Below are 19,742 nucleotides of genomic sequence, written 5' to 3'. Positions count from 1 at the left end.
AACTACAAAATATGTAACCAGAAAAAGTTTCAAATATTATAAAAATCAGTAAAAATATTATTTAATGGAATAGTATTTTCAATTTATCTCAAAATACAATTTCTTTAATGTATATTTTCTGTTTTGTTTCTAAATGTCACAAAAGTGGTGATCCCGCGCTTGACATGTATGACATGTGCACAAGCGCCGCACTGCAAGCTAGCTGCGCTGATTGTTGGCGAAGTACATGTACGTACTCACACACTGCATGCTTACACTAGACTGCTGGCCACCGGGCCTCCGCTTATTTGGTGCCGGTGCCTGGTGATCTCTCGCAGAGGCCTTGCGCAGGGCCTCCCACTAGGACCAGGTACACGGCACACATAGTGGGAGTACACTGTTGCCACCTGTCGGCTCATTGTCCCCATTGGTAATCTGCCTTTTGGACCTCAGTTTCAGCGAATAAGCAAATAGGCTAGCATGAATCCTACATACACTTTGGAAAGATTTATTTTATTACCCGTAACCCCCTTACTAGTTAGCCTACCAAAACCAAGTTGGAACAGCAAAATCTTTGAAAAGAACTAGGCTATCCAGTTGTGTTCAGAATTTCAATACTTTCTCTAGCAATCCTCATGCAGTGCAAGGGAAGAAAGTTCCGGTTTCTGGGATTTTTTAAAGCTTTGGTGGGCTTGAGCATAAGCCTTGTCACAAATACTGCATGGGTGATTTTACACAATGGTAGAAAGGCATTGTGGGAAGGAAAAAGGAGCAAACATTTCCCCTTTTTCCTTCCCACAATACCTTTCTACCATTGTGCAAAATCACCCATGCAGTATTTGTGACAAGGCTTATGGGGCAGCATGGACATCCGGGAGTTTCACAAAAGTACGGGTAGCAACCACATCGCGGCCGGTAAAAACAACTGCAACGAGCGCTTGTACGTACAGATCAAAGACAAGATTGTATAACCCAATCCTCGGACTGGCTGGTGCATGCGTATGTCGCCAAGGTCGCTGTTTTCACCGGTGTAGTACCTGTCATTTTGCAGGAATCCCGGATGTCCGCACTGTCCCGTAGAGCAAGGAACAGAGCCACCGGGACAAAGCCAACAAAAAAATAAATAGGGCCCTCAATAAATTAACTTTTTGAGGTTTTTTAGGGCTCTATCAAAATTTCCTGATTATAGCTGGCCTGGCAGAGCTGTATGGCTGTCGTGACCTTTCCACCTTTTGTTGAACCAAACAGTGTTATTTCATGCATGTAGTTTGGGCATACCAATCGTGTTATTTTACCTTTTCTCTCTTCTACAGCTCAAAGAGCATAGTGTACCGAAATAAAGATCCAACTCATAATTTGCAATTTTGAAAGCTTTATTCCCAATTAATTCATTTTTTTCAGCATTTGCTGTGTCTGCAGTTAACAAACTCATCCATTTGCCATGGCTTTAGCTGGTACCCGAGTCATTGAACTGGCGGGCCTAGCCCCCTCCCCCTTTGCTGGAATGGTCCTGGCTGACTTTGGGGCCAAAGTGATCCGGGTGGACCGTCTGGGGCAGGGCCTGTTCACCGTGGACCGTTTGTCCCGGGGGAAGCGGTCCATCAGTATGGACTTGAAGAGAACTGAGGGGGTTCAGGTCTTCAAGAGGATGTGCAAGACGGCAGACGTTCTGATTGAACCCTACAGACCAGGTAGACATCTGATGGGTCTGATGGGCCAGGCTAAGGGACCCCAGGGAGCTTTCCTTTTCTTCCCCCCCCCCCGCCTTCCATCGCTAGTTACTCTCGGTCAGCTTAATAAAGCCTTCTTTCAGAAGGGTTAGACTTTCTGAAGAGATGTGAGACTGGTGTGAGTTTCCATATTTTTCAAGATTGGAATCACCAGGATTGAAAGAATAAATATATGTATGTGAAAATAAAAATTTGGCCATCTTTTTCTCATTCAGTTTTTCCAAAAATTCCATCGTTGTAGACATGAAACAGTTGCTTGGAAAACTTGAGGTCCTGATATAAATCTTGGGTTTTCTTCCTACCATGGGAAGCATGGATCAAACTAGAAAAATTTGGAATTCAATCCACCTCAAGCAGAAGCACTCCCTCACTCACAAGAGCCATGCAGGTTGGGAGTGTTCATTTTGCTGGTAACGACACACCTGTACACATGCATAGTCGTTTGTGAACCAGCGAAGTGCAATTCTCACCAAAGGAGCCTCTGTTGCTAGAAAAATTGCACCCTTTCTTGGTCCAGCTCGGGGGTTCATAGCCTGCTAGCATGTTATTGTGCAGAAGGAAAGTAGTAACTGAGTACTGATTCCAAATGTACCTTGTGATAACAGATTGGGTTTTTTTCACCAGACCATCTCCTAGTAATGCATTCTCCCACAGTGTGTAGCTTTAGGACTCTGCAATGTAATATGAAGAATTTCGGATTATCAGCAGATCATGTTTTGCAATTTGTTTTTTTTTTTCTCACAGGTGTAATGGAGAAGTTGGGTCTGGGACCTCAAGTGTTAATGGCGGACAACCCCAGGTTAATCTATGCCAGAATGACAGGGTTTGGCCAGTCAGGGCCCTTCAAGCAAATGGCTGGACACGACATCAACTACATTGGACTCTCGGGTAAAATAAAACAACCTAAAAGGTTAAGTAGAGAAATGAAATTTTATCCAAGCTGAGAATGTCTATTGGTCATGCACTTTAACTTTCTGTGGACTCTTTTGACACCAAGGGTGCGTTCGAGCGAGCTACTCACATTGACACGAGTATACTTCTCAGCGCTCAAACGGCTGGAGTATGACCCGAGGGTCAGCAAGCATATACTCTTGCTAGAGGGGGAGTATATTCCTGTTCCCGAGTGTAATGCACACGCATCCTACTCATGTTAACAGGACTAACCGCGCGAACGCACCCCCTGTTTACTTTGTAAAGCACATACATGACCACTGATGAATTTACACTTTTGTTCCGTCTCTCCTCAGTTTTACTCTGTATTCGACATGCCACCTCACAAATGTACACCAATAAATGCATCCTCGAAAAAACCTGGTCCTATACCGGCAGCTGCTTGTGTTTTTGTACTTTTTGCACCATTGACCACGATTTGTACGACAACCACTTCTGGTACCTTACAATGAGTGCTTTAAATTGTAACCATATGAAGTGGGAGCTCACAGATATTTAGAATGGGTCAGTTTGAAATCCATTTTGCACCTACTTTACAGATAGACTCTTTCCATGTAGCTTGAGCTCACATCTGCATGGCCACGGGATAATAGACCCAGGATATGAATTCTTGATACCTTATCCCGGGTATTCTGGCAAGGGAACTGACCTTGTTGAACTTATTTCCAAGCATAGCCCCCAAAATTAAAAAGGTTGGTTGCAGTTTCCCATCCAATTTGGGGATCTTGGTTTAAAATTCCCCCCACCTTTTTTTCCACTGTCTCTTGGGCCCTATCCAGGAGTCTTGTCGTTCTTTGGCCGTGAAGGCGAGAAGCCTACCCCACCAGTCAACACCATGGCAGACTTTGCCGGTGGTGGGATGATCTGTGCCCTAGGTATCACCATGGCACTGCTGGAGAGAACTCGGTCGGGCAAAGGTCAAGTCATAGATGCCAACATGGTAGGTACAGCACGCAGATTATTGGAGGCTGTGATAATTGGACTGGCAGTGAACATACTTTAAATGATGCAGATGAACTCATTAAACCAAACAAACTTGGTAGTGAGTCGTTACAGTTCTGCAGGGCACGTGTTTAATTGTTCTCTTGTGACAGCTTATTCAAGCCTCACCTGCTATGTTAGGATTGTTTGTCCATACAAAATCTTGAAATGAACTGTTTTTGGTTAGCGAGCCCAAGTGACCTAAAATACATCTTGTAATAGATTGCAAGTATCCGCTGCTACAGCTGACTCGGACCAGCCAGCCGACCCCGGCAATATCAGTGGTTAAGATGTCTGCACTAGTAAACAAGAGGTCATGGGTTTGAGTCCCACCTGAGTAATCTAGTGAATTTTTCGCGATCTCTCAGACAAACACTGAATGTCCAGTGTTATATATGTATATGTTACTAGAAGAGCAAACCCCATTATTAAAAGCGCAAGTGAACTTAGAATAATCTTTAACCACTTCCTACACAACATACTTGAAAATTTTAGAGATGACTGAATGTATTTGCTCCCCGTAATTCTGCCTCATTATCAGAACTGTAATGACTCGAGTCAATTACTTAACTCTAATCCAACTCTCGTCACTTTTTTGGTGACTTGAGTCGAGTCCTGACAGGTAAATGACTCAACTGGAGTCGCTAACTTGAATCTTTCATGGAGACTTGACTTGAGTACAAGCTTATAAAACTCGAGTTTCAAAAAAATTAGAAGCAAATTTTAAAAGTTGACTAGATACCTGTCACCCTAATCTGTTTTCAGTATGTCTAAATGGAAATAAACAATACTAAAAACATACATGTGGTTATGTTTGTATTTGTTTTTTTGTTCAAAATTTTGTGACTCCAATTGACTCGAGCTCAGTACTTGACTGGACCCGACTCGACTGCATAGTGACTCGACTCAACTTCTTGACCTAATGACTTGACTTGTTTCACAATGTTAAAGTGATTCAACTCTACTCAAGGCACCAAATCTAGTGACTTGTTACAACAAGTAGATTATATCCACTTTGTCTGCCCTTTCTCAATATACCCATAAAATGTCACATGTTAAACCTCACCGGTATGCACATGTAGAATGCACACATTAATATTTTAGTGACAGCAATTAGTTGGACAGCTAGCCTTTAAAATTTTTAAACAAGTGTCAGTTGCAAGTTTTTCGCCTACGTTTTTTTTTTCATAGGTTGAGGGCTCGGCCTATGTCAGCTCATTCCTCTGGACCACCCGAGACTTGGGTTTGACTGGTAAGGAGCGGGGCACTGGTCTATTAGACACTGGTGCCCCTTACTACGACACCTACAAGACATCAGATGGCAAGTACATGGCCGTAGGAGCCCTGGAGCCCCAATTTTATAGCGAGCTGCTTAAAGGTACAGATGGGTTATTGAGGAGAGTTTTCGTCATTTATAATGCAGACAGCAGATGGTAGACTTCATTGTCTCTCACATCAATTTGTTGGATTGATGACCCTTTTCAGTTATTAAAAAAAAAACCAAACTGATAGGCCAATGGGAATTTGCATTTTATAATAATTTTTGAAATTTAATGTACAGCCCAAAAAGCATACCCAGCCAAAGCAATATACAACTGAGATAGTGTGAGAACATAATTTTACTCGCATTCAATGTTTCACTACAACCCTTGACAATACACCTTCGTGGTTCAGTAATCTCATTTTTGTATGCCTGTTTAGCTTCTGCGCTGACTGTAATTTCCATATTTATGATAAAAACTGTGAGGTTCCAGGAAGAAAAACTCAATGTTGCATCGACTGGTGCGCAAACTGCTAAAATTTTTGATACTGTGCAGTCCCAGATTTCTTTTTCTTTGGTGATTTGTTGATATTAAAATGCACATTAATTATGCTTTCATGATTTGAAGAGTATAAAGTTACATAAAAAGTGGGTCTCGGGATTTTCTTTTGAAAATATCAAAATATATTTTATAGGTCTTGGTTTGTCTGAGACTGACCTCCCCCCTCAAGTGGACCGCCACAGCTGGCCGTCCTCCAAGGAAGTCATCACCAGGATATTCGCCAGCAAAACCCAGGCAGACTGGTGCCGCATCTTTGACGGCACAGACGCCTGTGTGACCCCAGTGCTGACGGGGGACGACGCACCAGAACACCCTCACAACAAGGCACGGGGAGGCTCCTTCCTGCAGTCCGAGGACGGGGAAGGCATGGAGCCCGGCCCTGCACCCAGGCTATCTCGGACGCCAGCCGTTGTGAGGACCACCGAGCAGACGGCAGTCGGGCAGGGCACCAAGACAGTGCTCCTGGAAGTGGGACTGAGCGAGGATGAAATTCAGAGCCTGGTAGACAGAGGGATTGTGGGACAGGAGGCGCAGCAGTCAAAGCTGTGATCTTCTCCTACAGCCTGGAAAATATTCAGTTTCAGAGGACATGATGCAAAAATATCCTAGATTGCTAGTACATAGACAAGACAGAAACTGCACGATTTTGATACTTTGGACAGCATTAGGAGAAATATGGTTCAGCTTGGACTTTGGCATCCAGCAGCATTGCCACATGATCTCTCACCAGAACTAACCATTTCAGTGATTCCCATGGCAGACGATTTGGATAGTCATCTTGTGGTAACTACATGTACACCGTTACAGGCATTGCTAGGTTACACAGCGCCCTCTTTGGGTTAAGCAGATTGTAGTCATCAAACTTTTATTGAAATCGTGACATCAGAGGGCATTTTGCATAAGCTAAGGGCAAGGGATTAAATCAATTGTGATAAATTAATGAAGCTTGAAACTATGGTTTTTATGGGCTAAAGGCAATTTTAAGGAGATCGTTGTGCCCAAGTCTTCGTCGTACAAGATTTTTCCGGAGTGTCTTAAACTACAGCCAGTGAACAATGCAGCTTAGTTGCTTCAGTTGCAATCATTTTATGCACATTTTATTTTTCTTTCTGCATTTTCGGACTGACATGAATACATGTACACGTATTTTTTTATACCCTGAACTCACAGTTTCTAAATTTGCCAGAAATGTATTGAAGCAATGGATGACGTGTATTTTGCTGTCACATTTGCAAGTATGCCGATGTTTTTAAGACAATGACCTGTATGGAAATGTGTAAAACCTCCGCAGGAACGGGAGGCAAATAGACTACTGATGAGGACCTACTTGTCGTGGACTTTCATTACTGGTACTACCTCATCTCATGCTGCTCCATCGATCGTTGTGCATGCTGTTTAAACTACCTTGCATTTAATCAAGTACCCAAACAACATTCTTTGGAAAAGGCATCACTGGTTTATTTCCGCTCAAAACTCCATGTAAAAAAAAAAGGAAAAATCCGTCAAAACTGAAAACACCAGCCATTCTCATCATTTACACTTGTTCTTTTATCTTATCTCGCATGCCTTTTGCTACTTTTGTTGTTAATAGAAAAAAGGGGAGGGGCGTGACTTTACAAGGTGGGCGGCATTATCATACATGAATTCCATACTAAAATTTGCAATTTACATTTGTCATTAGTTGTTTGCCTTTTTAAAGGACAAAGCATGCAATGCATTGGTAAATATGACCCATGTATAAGTGAGGTAACTACATGTAGCCGAGACCATAATACAGAACTAGAAGCAGAAATGATTTACACCTTACAATCAATTTCAACTGAGTAACTACTTGTCAATTCATGACCTAACTATAATTCAATTGTGCAAATCCTACAAATTGGGGATTTCAAATCAATCAAACTTTTGGCATTTTTGTCCATTGGAAATTCAGTAAGAAATCCTCACTGTGACTATTTTGGTAATTTAATCAACTCAATCAGATCAGGTGAACGGTTGCGATTCAAAATGTAAGCTGAAATTAAAAATTTAAACGAATGTGAGGAAAACAACCTTTCTAAAAATTAAACAATACCATGCAAGGATCTAATCGGTCAATATACCAACATGGATTAAGACTTCTAGAAGCAATCAAATTTTCAGAGGCTGACCAATGTGAGGAAAACAACCTTTCTAAAAATTAAACAATTCCATGCAAGGATCTAATCGGTCAATATACCAACATGGATTAAGACTTCTAGAAGCAATCAAATTTTCAGAGGCTGACCAATGTGAGGAAAACAACCTTTCTAAAAATTAAACAATTCCATGCAAGGATCTAATCGGTCAATATACCAACATGGATTAAGACTTCTAGAAGCAATCAAATTTTCAGAGGCAGACGAATGTGAGGAAAACAACCTTTCTAAAAATTAAACAATTCCATGCAAGGATCTAATCGGTCAATATACCAACATGGATTAAGACTTCTAGAAGCAATCAAATTTTCAGAGGCAGACGAATGTGAGGAAAACAACCTTTCTAAAAATTAAACAATTCCATGCAAGGATCTCATCGGTCAATATACCAACATGGATTAAGACTTCTAGAAGCAATCAAATTTTCAGAGGCTGACTCAATTTCAACAAAACATTCTCTTCATTATTTCATTTCATCTGCGTACACAAGCAGCACTTCAAAGAATGCAAAAAACCCAAATCAGTCGATAAAAATTATACACACAAAAATACATGTTTTTCTAAAAGCTAGAGGAAAACAGAAGGGAAAATGGCTAAACGGTTGCATTTGGTACTAATCAACTGCTTTCATAGGAATTATCATTATATGCATCCCTTGGGTTTACTCCAATGTACAGTAACATTGCTAGCAGCCAGCAGCTCCAGTTTGACAATAAATGCCGATTACAAACATCCTGTGTTCCCTGCTGAAGGAAGATGTGTTGCCAGATGCATTGATGTCCAGCTGGTGTTGAAGCCCCTCAAGCTCGCTTGCCCATTTAGAAAAAGTGTCCAGAATACTGCCTCACGCTGCATTGTAAAGACAAAAAAAAACAATTCTAATAGTTTTAACAAATTCAGAGAAAGATTCTTTTCAGAGAATTTGGCATTCAGTGCGAGAGCCAGAGGGCAGGTTCACTCAAGTCAAATGTGTACGGGGATGTAATTTTTGAGCTCGGAGCAAGTACAGGCATGACAGGTGTACTTGTACAAAAAATTCCCAGCTCAATTCTTTTGTATTTCATCCCCCTTCATCCTTGCTGTGAAGTTCATTTTACATTCTCGTTTGCTTGTCAGCATGAGCCGGCCTTGAAGCTAGATAACAGAAAGGCAAGTTCTGCACTGGTGATCCGACAGGGTCAGGCTTAGGGTCCCTTACAACAGGTGTCACCATACTTAGCTTAATACTCGGCTGATTCCTGTTGGTCAACTGTCTGGCAGCACAAAGTGGGAGAGGTCGGCAAAACAAATAGTAACAGCAAAAGAAAAACCTTACAAGTGGTGGTATTAATTTCTAGGAATTGCTTAACAGGTGGCAAATGAGGCACAGAGATGAAGCATGCTTCCTCCCGCAGACAGATTCCATTGCAGCGTCAGTAAACGAAGCAAACTTCTGCCCTCAAAATTCAGTGTGCTCTAGGCTGCTCATGCCTCAGTCTCTATGGAAAGATGCAACTCTCTGTAATATCCTGGAGCATTGTGACCTTTTGCAGTGAAATCAAAACACTACATCACAAGCCGATGGTGTTTTGGCGTTGCTGTGACCTTGGGTCACAAAAGCTCCTAGATTAACACATTAAGTGTCATTCGTCCACAAACCTGATAAAGATTCGTTTGCCAGAAAATTGTGTTTGCAATGGGAGTGCCAAGGAAATTATAAGTGGGGTCTAGTGATCTTTTGAGTTGAGTACAAATGATGCCTTTCATTGGAAGCGGGCTCAGGACTCTCAACGTTGCTTGGGCCAGCCACCCCAGTGGCAGACAGTGATTTTATGTTTTCTTTTGGTACAACAACAAAATCACTAGTCTTCCATGGGGGGACAGGCATTCAAGGGTCCAACACTGCCCTCTGAAGTGTAGTTCACTCGTAGTGAATGGAAAAAGTAAACAAAAACAAAAAAAAAAGAATCCACAGCTGAATGCAATGCTCTCTCTTAGTCTCTTGAATCCACTTCGTCGACTGTGAAGGAAGAACAGTTTGATGCGCCCTCATCTCTCCGGTGTCCCTAAGTAACTGCCTTTACTTCAATAATTGCCAGGATACATCCTTTATCTAAAATCCCACCACTGTGCAGGAACCCACTCTTTGTACTTGACACAGACAGCAGCTGGGATTATCTTGCTCTATGCCGCAGAATCCGCCAAAACTTTGGGCAGAAGTTTGTCTTCACAGATCTGGGAGAAAAGTTCCGATAGAGAACTGGGAAGAAGAGACAATGTGGGGAAGGTGGCCGTACCTGGACTGCAGGAGCCACTGGGCGTTCTCTATCTGGGTCTTGGTCCCCGTGATGGTGATGATGCGATCCGAGCTGCCTTCCTCGGGCTCCTCAATCTTGATTTTGGCCTTGCAGCCCTGGCGGATCACCTGGATCCGGCTGCCCTTGGTGCCAATGATGGAACCAGCCAGCTGGAGTCGGACAGCAAGAGAAAAACAGAGTGAAAATGGGAAAACAGAAGAAAACTCTCTGCACAAGGGATATGGGTAATTCCAGAAATTAGGGGTCCAAAAGTGTGACATTTTTGTGTCTCTGTTACATCTGACCTTTGTTATTTGACATGGAAATATCACAGGACTTGATTTCAAACGATTACTATTTGTCTGGCAGGCAATTTGCATTAATTCAACACTCTTGGAAATTAGAAAATGTGTTCTGAACTTACAACTCGTATGTCAGTTGTGACAGGGACAATTTCTGAATTTCTGAAATTACCCATATACATGTACCAGTAGGACAAACTCTTGATTTTTCTAACCCCCATTTAGAATGGTTTTTACCTATTGACAGTGTACAGGGTAACTTATTGATAAAAAAAATCTGCTCAATGCATTTTTACTTCTGACAGTGTATAAGTGATAATATCTTTGACTCGAACTAATTGAAGGGAAAGCCAGGTTGTTTTTTTTTTTTTCTCTGAGGGGATCAGCATGACAACTCTCAGCGCCTTATTTTGGGGTCAGATAATTGGCAATCTAGCTAAAACATGGAGTTGGAATATAAAGAGGAATTTGTTTTCTAAGGCAGACCCAATAAATGGGAGGGAATTTTGACAAGAGGTTTATGGTCCCTTGACCAAGTAGCAAGGAACCATGTGACCTTCGACTCTGTAACAGCAATTCAAGCAAATGGCCAGCCACTGCTTACTAGCCAGACTCTACAAAGATGCCATGTAGACTCGGCAAATTTCCTGGCAAAGGAAAAATCTTATCAGTGCCACATTGCCCTGGGCATTGGCCTGCAATGTAATAACCGAAAATCCCAGAACCCCCAATGCTGAGCTCAATACAAGTGACTGTTACAGAGAGACAATGGGCCGCAGGGCACACCAAAACAAAAATGACGTCGTCATCAAAGAGTCGGCCTGAAAAACACCTGCAATCTGACGGCCAGGTGTAAAGAGATTATCACTGCCTCCCAACTAACAATCTCCAGTTAGATCGGCAGGTTTTTGACCAATGAATACACTTCCTCCTGTCTTTTGTATGAACTGTTACTCATCGGCCAGAGGCTTGTTGACACATCTTCTGAGCGCGTCTTCAAAAGCCTCTATGCCAAGGGGTCTCTAATGACCTACGCACTTTGACCCTAGTGACCTTGGAATGCACAATACATGTACCCCCCTTTAATTGAGACAAAGCAGTGTTTCATCCAGAGGAATAATACACAGGATCTTACCTCTCTAGGAATAGTCACCTGGCTTGTGAGTATCTCGCCTGAATCACCAGATCCTATAAAACAAAACAAAAAGTAAATGAGTCAATCAAAATCTTTCATTAAGCTAATCAAGGGTTTTTCCTCCTGTACCCCACCTTCCAAAATTCTTGCACTTTTTGCGTATGATAAGGGCACCCTTCCATGACATCAGATCATGGGGGGGGGGAAAAAAATAAGATAATGCGTTCAGAAGTTAGAAGTGGGATGTCCTTAGACAAGCTACTTGTATTTTTAAGCCAACAGTGCATACCATGCAATCGGAACCTCAATGCAGAACAGCTTAAAAATGAACCCTGTTTTGTTGAGATACACATTGTATACATACATTGCAGGGCTTCATTTTAAAGGAGCGCGCTCGCGCTCGCGCTCCTCCGCGCTCCTTAATGTTTAACAAGGAGAGCAAAAAAAAAGCGCTCCTTAAAAATTTAAGGAGTGCGTGGTTTTTTCAAACCGGCAGATGTTGATTTATGACTGTTGATGTTGATTGCAGATGTTGGTTTATGATGCAGATGTTGATTTATTAATCGCTCTCCTTAAATCAACAAGGTGAATTACGGAGAGAGATTTTTAGCTCTCCTCGTATTTATTAAAATGAAGCCCTCCGTTGCCATGCCAGAAAAGTAGCAAACTCACCCCCAAAATTGCCTCCCTGGTAGCCGCTGGGCTGTGATGACAAGAGGATGAAAATAAGCAGAAATTATATAACACGATGCACTCACAATCAACTAGGTTTCAATTTCAAAGGGGAAAGCATTCCAGGAAGTTTTCAGAAGCCACGACAATGCCACACTTTTAGCACAATATCACAGTTGGCATGTCAAGTCCGAGGTAAAGTGTCCCTGGCCAGGCTGACCAGTCCAAAAAAAATGTAGAACGATGTGCTGGATTTTGGAGGATTGGTGATTGGCAGAGAGAAGAATCACACTGTGTCTAAACTTACCCACACACTACAATCTATTCGGGAGAACAATGCCCAGAGGCAGTCGAGGCACAAGAGGCTAGGATGCCTACAACAATCATCCCTATCACTCCATGGCATTTTGTCGGGTAACCTGTTGTCTAATCTAAGCACACTTCTGTGCTAAGCAGATGGTCAAAGCAGGCTGGCAGAATCGTTAAAGGGATCTTGCCTTCACCCCCCTCCCCCCGGAATTCCTTCCATCTTAATACAGAGATGCATCAACATTAAGAGCATACTGTCTAAAATGCCGAGTACCCTCCGGATCTCTTCAGAACCACAAGTACTCACAAAAGAGATATTTCGCATGCTGCTACGGCAAACCAACGACTTAAAAAACTACCATAAAAAATCAACTGTACTTACATCGCCTTGTTGGTTGAACCCTCCACCGGCACCTCCACCAAATGAATCGTCACTGCAACAAAGCCAAGAGTGCATCGAGTTATTTCAATGTTTTACACAAAACACATGCACCAAGAAATGTGTTGGTTTGGATTTCTGTCTTTATCTGTGGAACCATATATACACCTTTAAGGTTCGGACCAAATGACAACGCTTCTGTATTTTGCTTTATGTCCCATGATCTGATATTTCTGAAGTGAAAAAAAAAAAAATTTTTATTCAGATAGAATCTCTGAAGTTAGGGGTATCCCATCAGTAAAGCCAAAGGAGTACACAAAGAAGCAGTTTGAAAAATGGCCCGCGTTGTAATCCAAATACCGGTCTTCTCACCTGTAGTTCCGATGACCACCACCACCCCCTCTGTCCATCCGGCCTCCTCGGTCTCCGCCCCTGCCTCGCCCACCGCCAAACCCTCCTCGCCTGAAACCACCATCATCCGGGTAGAAACCTCCACCGCCGCCCCCACCGGCCCCGAAATCTCGGCCGCCACCTCCTCCGCCACCCCCGCCGCCACCGCCCATTGGTCCGTAGGAGTCCATGCGACCGCCGCCGCCGCCGCCTCCTCGACGGAAGCCTCCACCGCCACCGCCGCCACCACCACCACCACCCCGACCAGGCCGAGCACCACGGTTACCCTCCCAGGGGGCTTCGGAGACAAAGCCCCCGTAACCATGTGCCACAAACTCCTTGGCACAGAAGGGGTCGTACTTCTGGTTGAAGCCCTTGATGGGGACCTGCATAACAGCAAGGAAAACATGCTTGCTTTAGTTTAGGGCCCTACGATATGGAGCTGAATGGCAGAAAATGTGACTGGACCCCACGAAATGAGTCTTCAGACCATTTTCATTTGGTAATTTCATTTTAGATTCAATTCCAGACTGAACAAATTGATGTCTTTGTTTTGATGTATCAATCAGTTTGGCATCCTGACAAATCTGACGGGTGGATAATGTTCCGGAGTTCCCTCTACCATTGAGCAAAAATCTTTTAAAGGCATTTTGCCTAAAAGAGGCTCTGGTGACTTGTGACTCACTGCTCAGCAAATTTTCTCCTCTGAGCAAGACCTAGCTGGGAACCAGTGACTTCCTTTATACACCATATGACACGTTGGCTGGTTACCTGCTCTTTCTGGCAAAGCACATTTTCTTTCCTAAGCAGCCTGCAGTATGGCTGGGGGGGGGGAGGGTTGATTGATTTACGGCTGCCCAAACTTTGACTTTACTCAGCTTCCATGTCTTTAATGTGGTCTGAGAGCATGACCAACCTACAGCGGGATGCCTACATACTGTAATGTTAAACTTTGGCAGAATCCAGAAAATTTCAAGAAAAAACAAGGCCTTCCTCCATAGGGTTGAAGATGTCTTGCCATTCAGAGTATTTTTTATAAACCACTAAAACACTATGTACTTACATCCTCTATCACCTCCATGATGGCTCTAACTGCTTCACCAATGACTTCCAGTGTGCCGCATACTTGAACAACACGTTCCGATGAGCTGGGACACATCTCTGTGTACACCTTGATGGTTGCACCAGTCTTCTGCGAGATAAAATGATAAAAACAAAATCTCCACAGTCATCTCAACGGCAAGGTTTACCAGACTTGACAGCTTCAACTTTACCGTCTGGCACTTTCCACTGATGAGGACTCCAGAAAGGAATTTTGACAGGTAATCTGGAGTTCAAATACATCTCATATGTACATGTACTTGACTCTTACGAGGCAAACACCTAATTCAAATAACTCGTATTCTCCTGAAAATATTTTCTCATAAATTCAGATTCTCACAAAATGGCTTGACAATCAAATTTAAATGACACATGATTGATTCCTTTTCTCATTCTAATTCTACAATTCGGTACCTAAATTGGAACGTCCTTTCCAATTCCTTATATTCTACTGACATCAAAAATCATTTGTACAATAAAATTATAACTGAGTTATTAAACCTTTGGTACATACACATCACATCAACATTGATTGGTTGGCAAAACACTACAATATCATCATCTTCATCGCTGAGTCATACGGTTCTGAAGCTGTCATGAAGGCCTCCAAGTTCAATTTCCTCAACAAGCACTCCTGATCAATACTTCTGATATCATTAACGTCTCAACACCTGGGTAGGTCCCAATGCACTGGCCCATCTCAGATACAATTAGAAGGAACCACCATTGACGGCAGGCCAGGGTGACAGGACAGTCTGGGACAACGGTGAGGGAGGGAGAGGGGGGGGGAAGTGGAGAGAATCAATAACAGACAGCGACCCTCCCCCCCTTCCTAAACCCTGCCAAACTATGACGAGAAGCCACACACATATCCAATACCACCTGTCATCCCGACGGACAGCTGGCAAGCTGCCAAAAAAAAAAAAAAGCCTGACTTGTACAAACAATGCTCAAACCTAGCTGTTTTGTTTTAAGGCCAGACAAATCATCCATCCTCACTATTATACCCCCAACAAAGACAGAAAATATTTCACACCGGGGTGACTTTATTTATTACAGGAGCCGACCAAAATTTGCCAAGTCATATTTGATTTCATCCAGAGGAGGATATCAAATACAACAAGTAGGATGAAATAACAGGCATGTCCCCTGGAGGTGTTTTTCCTATCACAGTCCATTAATGAATGGACTGCCCTGGACAGACTTCTCAGGACCACTCTTTTTCCATGTACCAGTTTAAAGCACAATAAATCTGTGCAACCCAAGCTGTCAGAAGAACAGATTGCGACAAACACATCTGTGACAGCTTTCCAATTATTTTTTCCTACACTATGTATAATAACTGATGGAGCAGCAACCATACTGAGATTTTCATATTTGCCTTGGTACATGTACAGGTCTGAAATGTTTAACAGACAGGCACAGCTCACTCCAAGGCTGAAAATACCCAGCGGACAAACTGGACAGAGCCCAGTTATTTTTAGCGCTCTCCTAATGGTTTTTCTCCATCAACAAGTCCGTCTGTCTTATGACCGTTTCCTCTTCATTTCACCAGTTGCACTTTCTCGGACAATGCAACAAACCGGAGTGCCAAGTCCCACAGCAATTTGCTGAAAGTGAACTGAGATGCCATATGAAGACCAAGGGAATCCGAGGCTGTGTCACACTTGGAGTAGTGTTTTTCATTTGACAAGAGTTTCACCAGGGAGGTACATGTATTCAGGAGAGGAAATTTTGCACGCCTGAATAGACTGGCACCAGGAACCCGAATTTCAACTTTCTCAGTTCACTGTAATTAAATAAAAGATGTCATCAAACCACTTTTTTTTGATAGAGTTGTCTCAGGATTTATTTTGGTCCTGGCGTTCCTCAATCCAACAACTTTCACCTACATGTACAGAGTGCACGTGTATTGAGACAGTTTGCGGTACCAGCTGCTACATTGGACCAGCCAGCCGACCCCCGGCAAGCTCGGCGGTCAAGTGGTTGAGATGACTGCACTAGTAAGCAGGAGGTTGTGGATTTGAGACCCACCTGAGCCAGTGCGATTTTTTTCACGAGCTCTCGGACAAGCGCCGAGTATACCGGTAGAGTGTCATGAAGATAGTGCCAGGGCAAAAACTCGTTGTTAAAAATTACTGTTTCACCTTCCCCCTCGTGAAGCCTCTGACACAAGACAAAATCAGCAGCCTGCAGAACAGTCCAGGCCCCCGAGATTACAGAACACAAAGCCAGCCTTGACTTACAGTGCGGAGATCCTTGATCTTGAAGCCTGCACGTCCAATGATGGCTCCAGCATGACTTTGATGAACGAGAAGACGAACCTCCGGCACCCCCTCACATTTCTAAACACAAGAGAGAGAGCGAACAGTTCAAGATAAAAATTGGAATGCAAAATATTCGAAGTGACTTGTAGTAGTTGAAGAAAGAACTATGAAATTAATTCATAACTTTTCTTTTTGTTTTTGTTTTTACTTTTATACCAGTTACCGAGGAGTATTTTATTCCACAGTATTACAGAATTTCCCTTTTTTGGGGGGGTTATCCCAAGATGTGCAACAACTGCCCAATTTCTTATTAAAAAATTCTCAAATTGAAGTGAAAATGCACCCCTAGCTGAAATCTTTCCCAAATATTACCTACATTTCATAATCGATAACTGGTAAAACTTCATTTTTTTGTGCTGTGCAAGCTAACAAAAGTTAAATGAGGATTTTCATTGAAAAAAGGCTTTTGTACCCATGAATGACTGCTAAATTTGAAAGACAAAGAGTACTTAAGAGAAGCGGGGAAAGAATACAAGCAGAAGAAGAAACAAAACTATACCTTTGCAAACTCACACTTGCATATGCGTGAGCAGCAAGCACAATTGCCATCAATATGCAGTATACATGTACTTGTAACCCCTGGGCCACACAGCGTATTGTACGAGATAAAAAAAAATAATTCTTTCCGGTGTTCTTCCAGAAAGGATAGGATAAATTCATTCTACGAACAAACTCCCCACCAAAAAAAAAAAAAAATACCCAGATTCTCAAAAACAATATACTCACTTGAAGAGCGACACACTCCAGCAGGCAGTCAATGGCAGTGTCCTTGTTTGCTTTGACGGTGAGCAGGCTAAGCCAGGGAGAAAAAGAGAACAATAAGCATCAGCTTCTCTCTAAAGACCCCCCCTCAACGGGGTAAAGCCAATCTCATTAATGAACGTTCAGTGGTCAATCAGCGATTTGACCTATCGATTGCCTTATCAATCAAGCCAGACCAGGAGAGGCTGATGGGACATACTGGTGTGGATGACTCTCTTATCCCCCCCCCAAAAAAACCCTCAAAAGTATCAGTCAGAAACCAAAATGAATATGAGAGAGCATGGCACCTCAGGGACTTCTGCAACCCTGTCCAACCAATATAAACCCAAAAAAAAAAAACAAGAAAGAAACGTTGATACCCAAAGGCAGGTTTGTGGGAAAAAAAGTTCCTTGATTCTCGGCAGAAACAGAAAGAAAAATGAAAAAAAAACCTGTCTAGTTTTCAAAGGGTGTTAGCAAGATCCCTCGTCAAACCAAAAGCATGGGTTATAAAATCTATGTGAAAAAAAAGCAAATAGAATGCCAAAGGACTAATTCTAAGGATGAACTTCTGCTGGGCAAATATGACAGCACTTCAAATTGAAAATTGACGGAAACTTTTCTGCACTTTACATGCCTCTTTGGCAATCACCAACAATTCTTGTGAACACCTTGGTAATCTACAGTATATGATGTTCGATTGTCTTGAGTAACTGCAGTACCCCAAACATAAAGCAGAGTACTAGGGAATTGAAGAGCACTGCAATAAAATTATTTTTTTAAATCGGTGATTTCTAGGAATTTGTCAAATTCATGAAGCCATCTTCACTGGCAACAAAGGATCCAAAGAATCCTGACAGCTTATTCTGCTCCCAACCAGTACACCGTTCACACGTACAGCAGTCCAATGGAAATTCACCTCGTGGACAGCTTTGTGACACAGATGATTTCAACATGTCGGGTTTGCGGTTGGAACTGAGTCGACACGAAAAACTGATGAAGCATATTGTAGCCAGAACATTGGTGCTGAGATGAGTCATATTTACACGTACACATCGACCCACAAATTTTGACTGCATACATACATGTACATTTACATGTCGCCACATTCAAAATGTATTACATGTACATTTTATTCAACAATCCAAACCTGACCATTTATTAAAATTACATACATGTACATGTACGTACATGTGCATGTACGTACATTTACATGTACGTACATGTACATGTATGTACACCAACAAAACTGCACATATACCGATACGTACAGCACATTCACTACCGCCTGTAAATCTTAAGCACACACAACGCTGCAAATCCACATCAAGGTTTCAATGTGGGGGTCATGTTTCAGCAGGTAATTTCAAAAATCTCAATGAATCCACAGCAACATGATTTGCATGATGCAAATTCAAAACTACGCTGTATGACATTCAAAAAAAAAAGAAAAAGAAAAAAAAAAAAATGAGAGAGTGAAAAATGCAGCAAAGATTTCAAGCATGAGTGCAGTGTATATTAGATGCAATACATGTACATGTAGAAGGGCGTGGAACGCTATCACCTCAAATATGAACTGTCAAAGAAAAAAAGGAAATCCTCTCCAAAACAAATCCCAAATGACACACAGTCATATATGTCCACGCTTCTCATTAAACACACATATTACAGACCAATACGTGTATTTACAAGTATGAAACTGTAATGTACAGGTACTACAAATACTGAGAGATTAAGAAACCACCTTTTACAATACTGTTTTCCAGAGCCCGACATGTCTGACACACTGTTGAGACTTCTCTGTAATTTGTCCTTACCAATGGGTTCTGTGCAGTACATGTACATGCACGTACACACACATGTTGGAACACCATTCCCCTTTTCTGCTATTTTTATCTAACCCCGAATTCCTGTTGCAAAATTCACTGAATTGAATTCTCTCACTGGAGTCCCTCCACTCTCATCAAATGAGGAAATTAAAAAGAAAAAAAAAAGCAACTAGGCAAATTTTTTTTTTCTTTCAGTGTTAAAAGAAGATAACCAAACCAACCAAAAAAAAGAGAGAGTCCCAACTGGAATGATTAGATCTTTGAAAAAAAAAAAAAGCCAAAAATTCAAAGCAGAATACACCTAAAGTGGTGAAGCTACAATTGGGGCGAATGCCTGATGGCACTCGGTGGTTGGACATACCGCTCGGGCCCACAGCAATCGGGCACGCCTACAAGGGGAGTGTACTGGACCAGTGGAAGTTGGACCACGGGCCGCGAGGGGTTCAGGCGGGCCATGGTGTGACGGTGGACGGTGGACGTTGGTTGAAGAAGTCGGGATATCCGTGTTTCGAAGGGGCCGGACCATGGGGCAAAGTGGGCGGTAATCGGGCACAGCGATCGCATAACAACCAAGAAGGCCGTCGATCGTAATCAGGGCCGGACGGACGGAGGAGAAGGCGGGGCCCGAGCCATGGTGGTC

General features: G+C 42.6%; 2 protein-coding genes across 5 annotated transcripts in view; one reads left to right on the top strand and one right to left on the bottom strand.

The window, feature by feature from the left end:
* Positions 1–226: 226 nt before the first annotated feature.
* On the top strand, positions 227–6,786 carry amacr (alpha-methylacyl-CoA racemase). 3 transcript variants are annotated; one of them, XM_022248961.2, is made up of 6 exons: positions 227–349; positions 1,381–1,670; positions 2,454–2,597; positions 3,440–3,600; positions 4,833–5,019; positions 5,598–6,786. In XM_022248961.2, exons 2-6 carry the CDS (start codon positions 1,421–1,423, stop codon positions 6,011–6,013), a joined length of 1,158 nt encoding a protein of 385 aa, XP_022104653.2. In that variant the 5' UTR covers positions 227–349; positions 1,381–1,420; the 3' UTR covers positions 6,014–6,786. The 3 variants fall into 3 exon arrangements, with proteins under 3 accessions (XP_022104653.2, XP_022104655.2, XP_022104651.2); XM_022248963.2 differs by having other exon boundaries at positions 235–409; positions 4,833–4,962; XM_022248959.2 differs by having other exon boundaries at positions 235–409.
* A 111-nt stretch (positions 6,787–6,897) lies between these two features.
* LOC110986775 (heterogeneous nuclear ribonucleoprotein K-like) overlaps positions 6,898–19,742 on the bottom strand; it is an 81,375-nt gene continuing 68,530 nt past the window's right edge. The window contains exons 5-14 of one of the 2 annotated variants that reach the window (XM_022248957.2): positions 19,464–19,507; positions 17,259–17,325; positions 16,452–16,550; positions 14,168–14,296; positions 13,087–13,490; positions 12,718–12,769; positions 12,027–12,057; positions 11,355–11,407; positions 9,918–10,087; positions 6,898–8,490 (exon numbers count right to left, since the gene is read on the bottom strand). In XM_022248957.2, the coding sequence (XP_022104649.1) occupies positions 8,460–8,490; positions 9,918–10,087; positions 11,355–11,407; positions 12,027–12,057; positions 12,718–12,769; positions 13,087–13,490; positions 14,168–14,296; positions 16,452–16,550; positions 17,259–17,325; positions 19,464–19,507 (1,080 nt within the window). In that variant the 3' untranslated portion in view covers positions 6,898–8,459. The remainder of the gene's footprint in view (positions 8,491–9,917; positions 10,088–11,354; positions 11,408–12,026; positions 12,058–12,717; positions 12,770–13,086; positions 13,491–14,167; positions 14,297–16,451; positions 16,551–17,258; positions 17,326–19,463; positions 19,508–19,742) is intronic. The other variant, XM_087136488.1, reaches the window with a different exon arrangement.

The sequence above is a fragment of the Acanthaster planci genome, linkage group LG05 (assembly GCF_054643075.1).
Source record: "Acanthaster planci isolate LZ-2023a linkage group LG05, COTS_SCS, whole genome shotgun sequence".
Taxonomy (NCBI): Eukaryota; Metazoa; Echinodermata; class Asteroidea; order Valvatida; family Acanthasteridae; genus Acanthaster; species Acanthaster planci.
The sequence above is the reverse complement of the archived record's forward strand: the minus strand, read 5'-3'. Positions and strand labels throughout refer to the sequence as shown.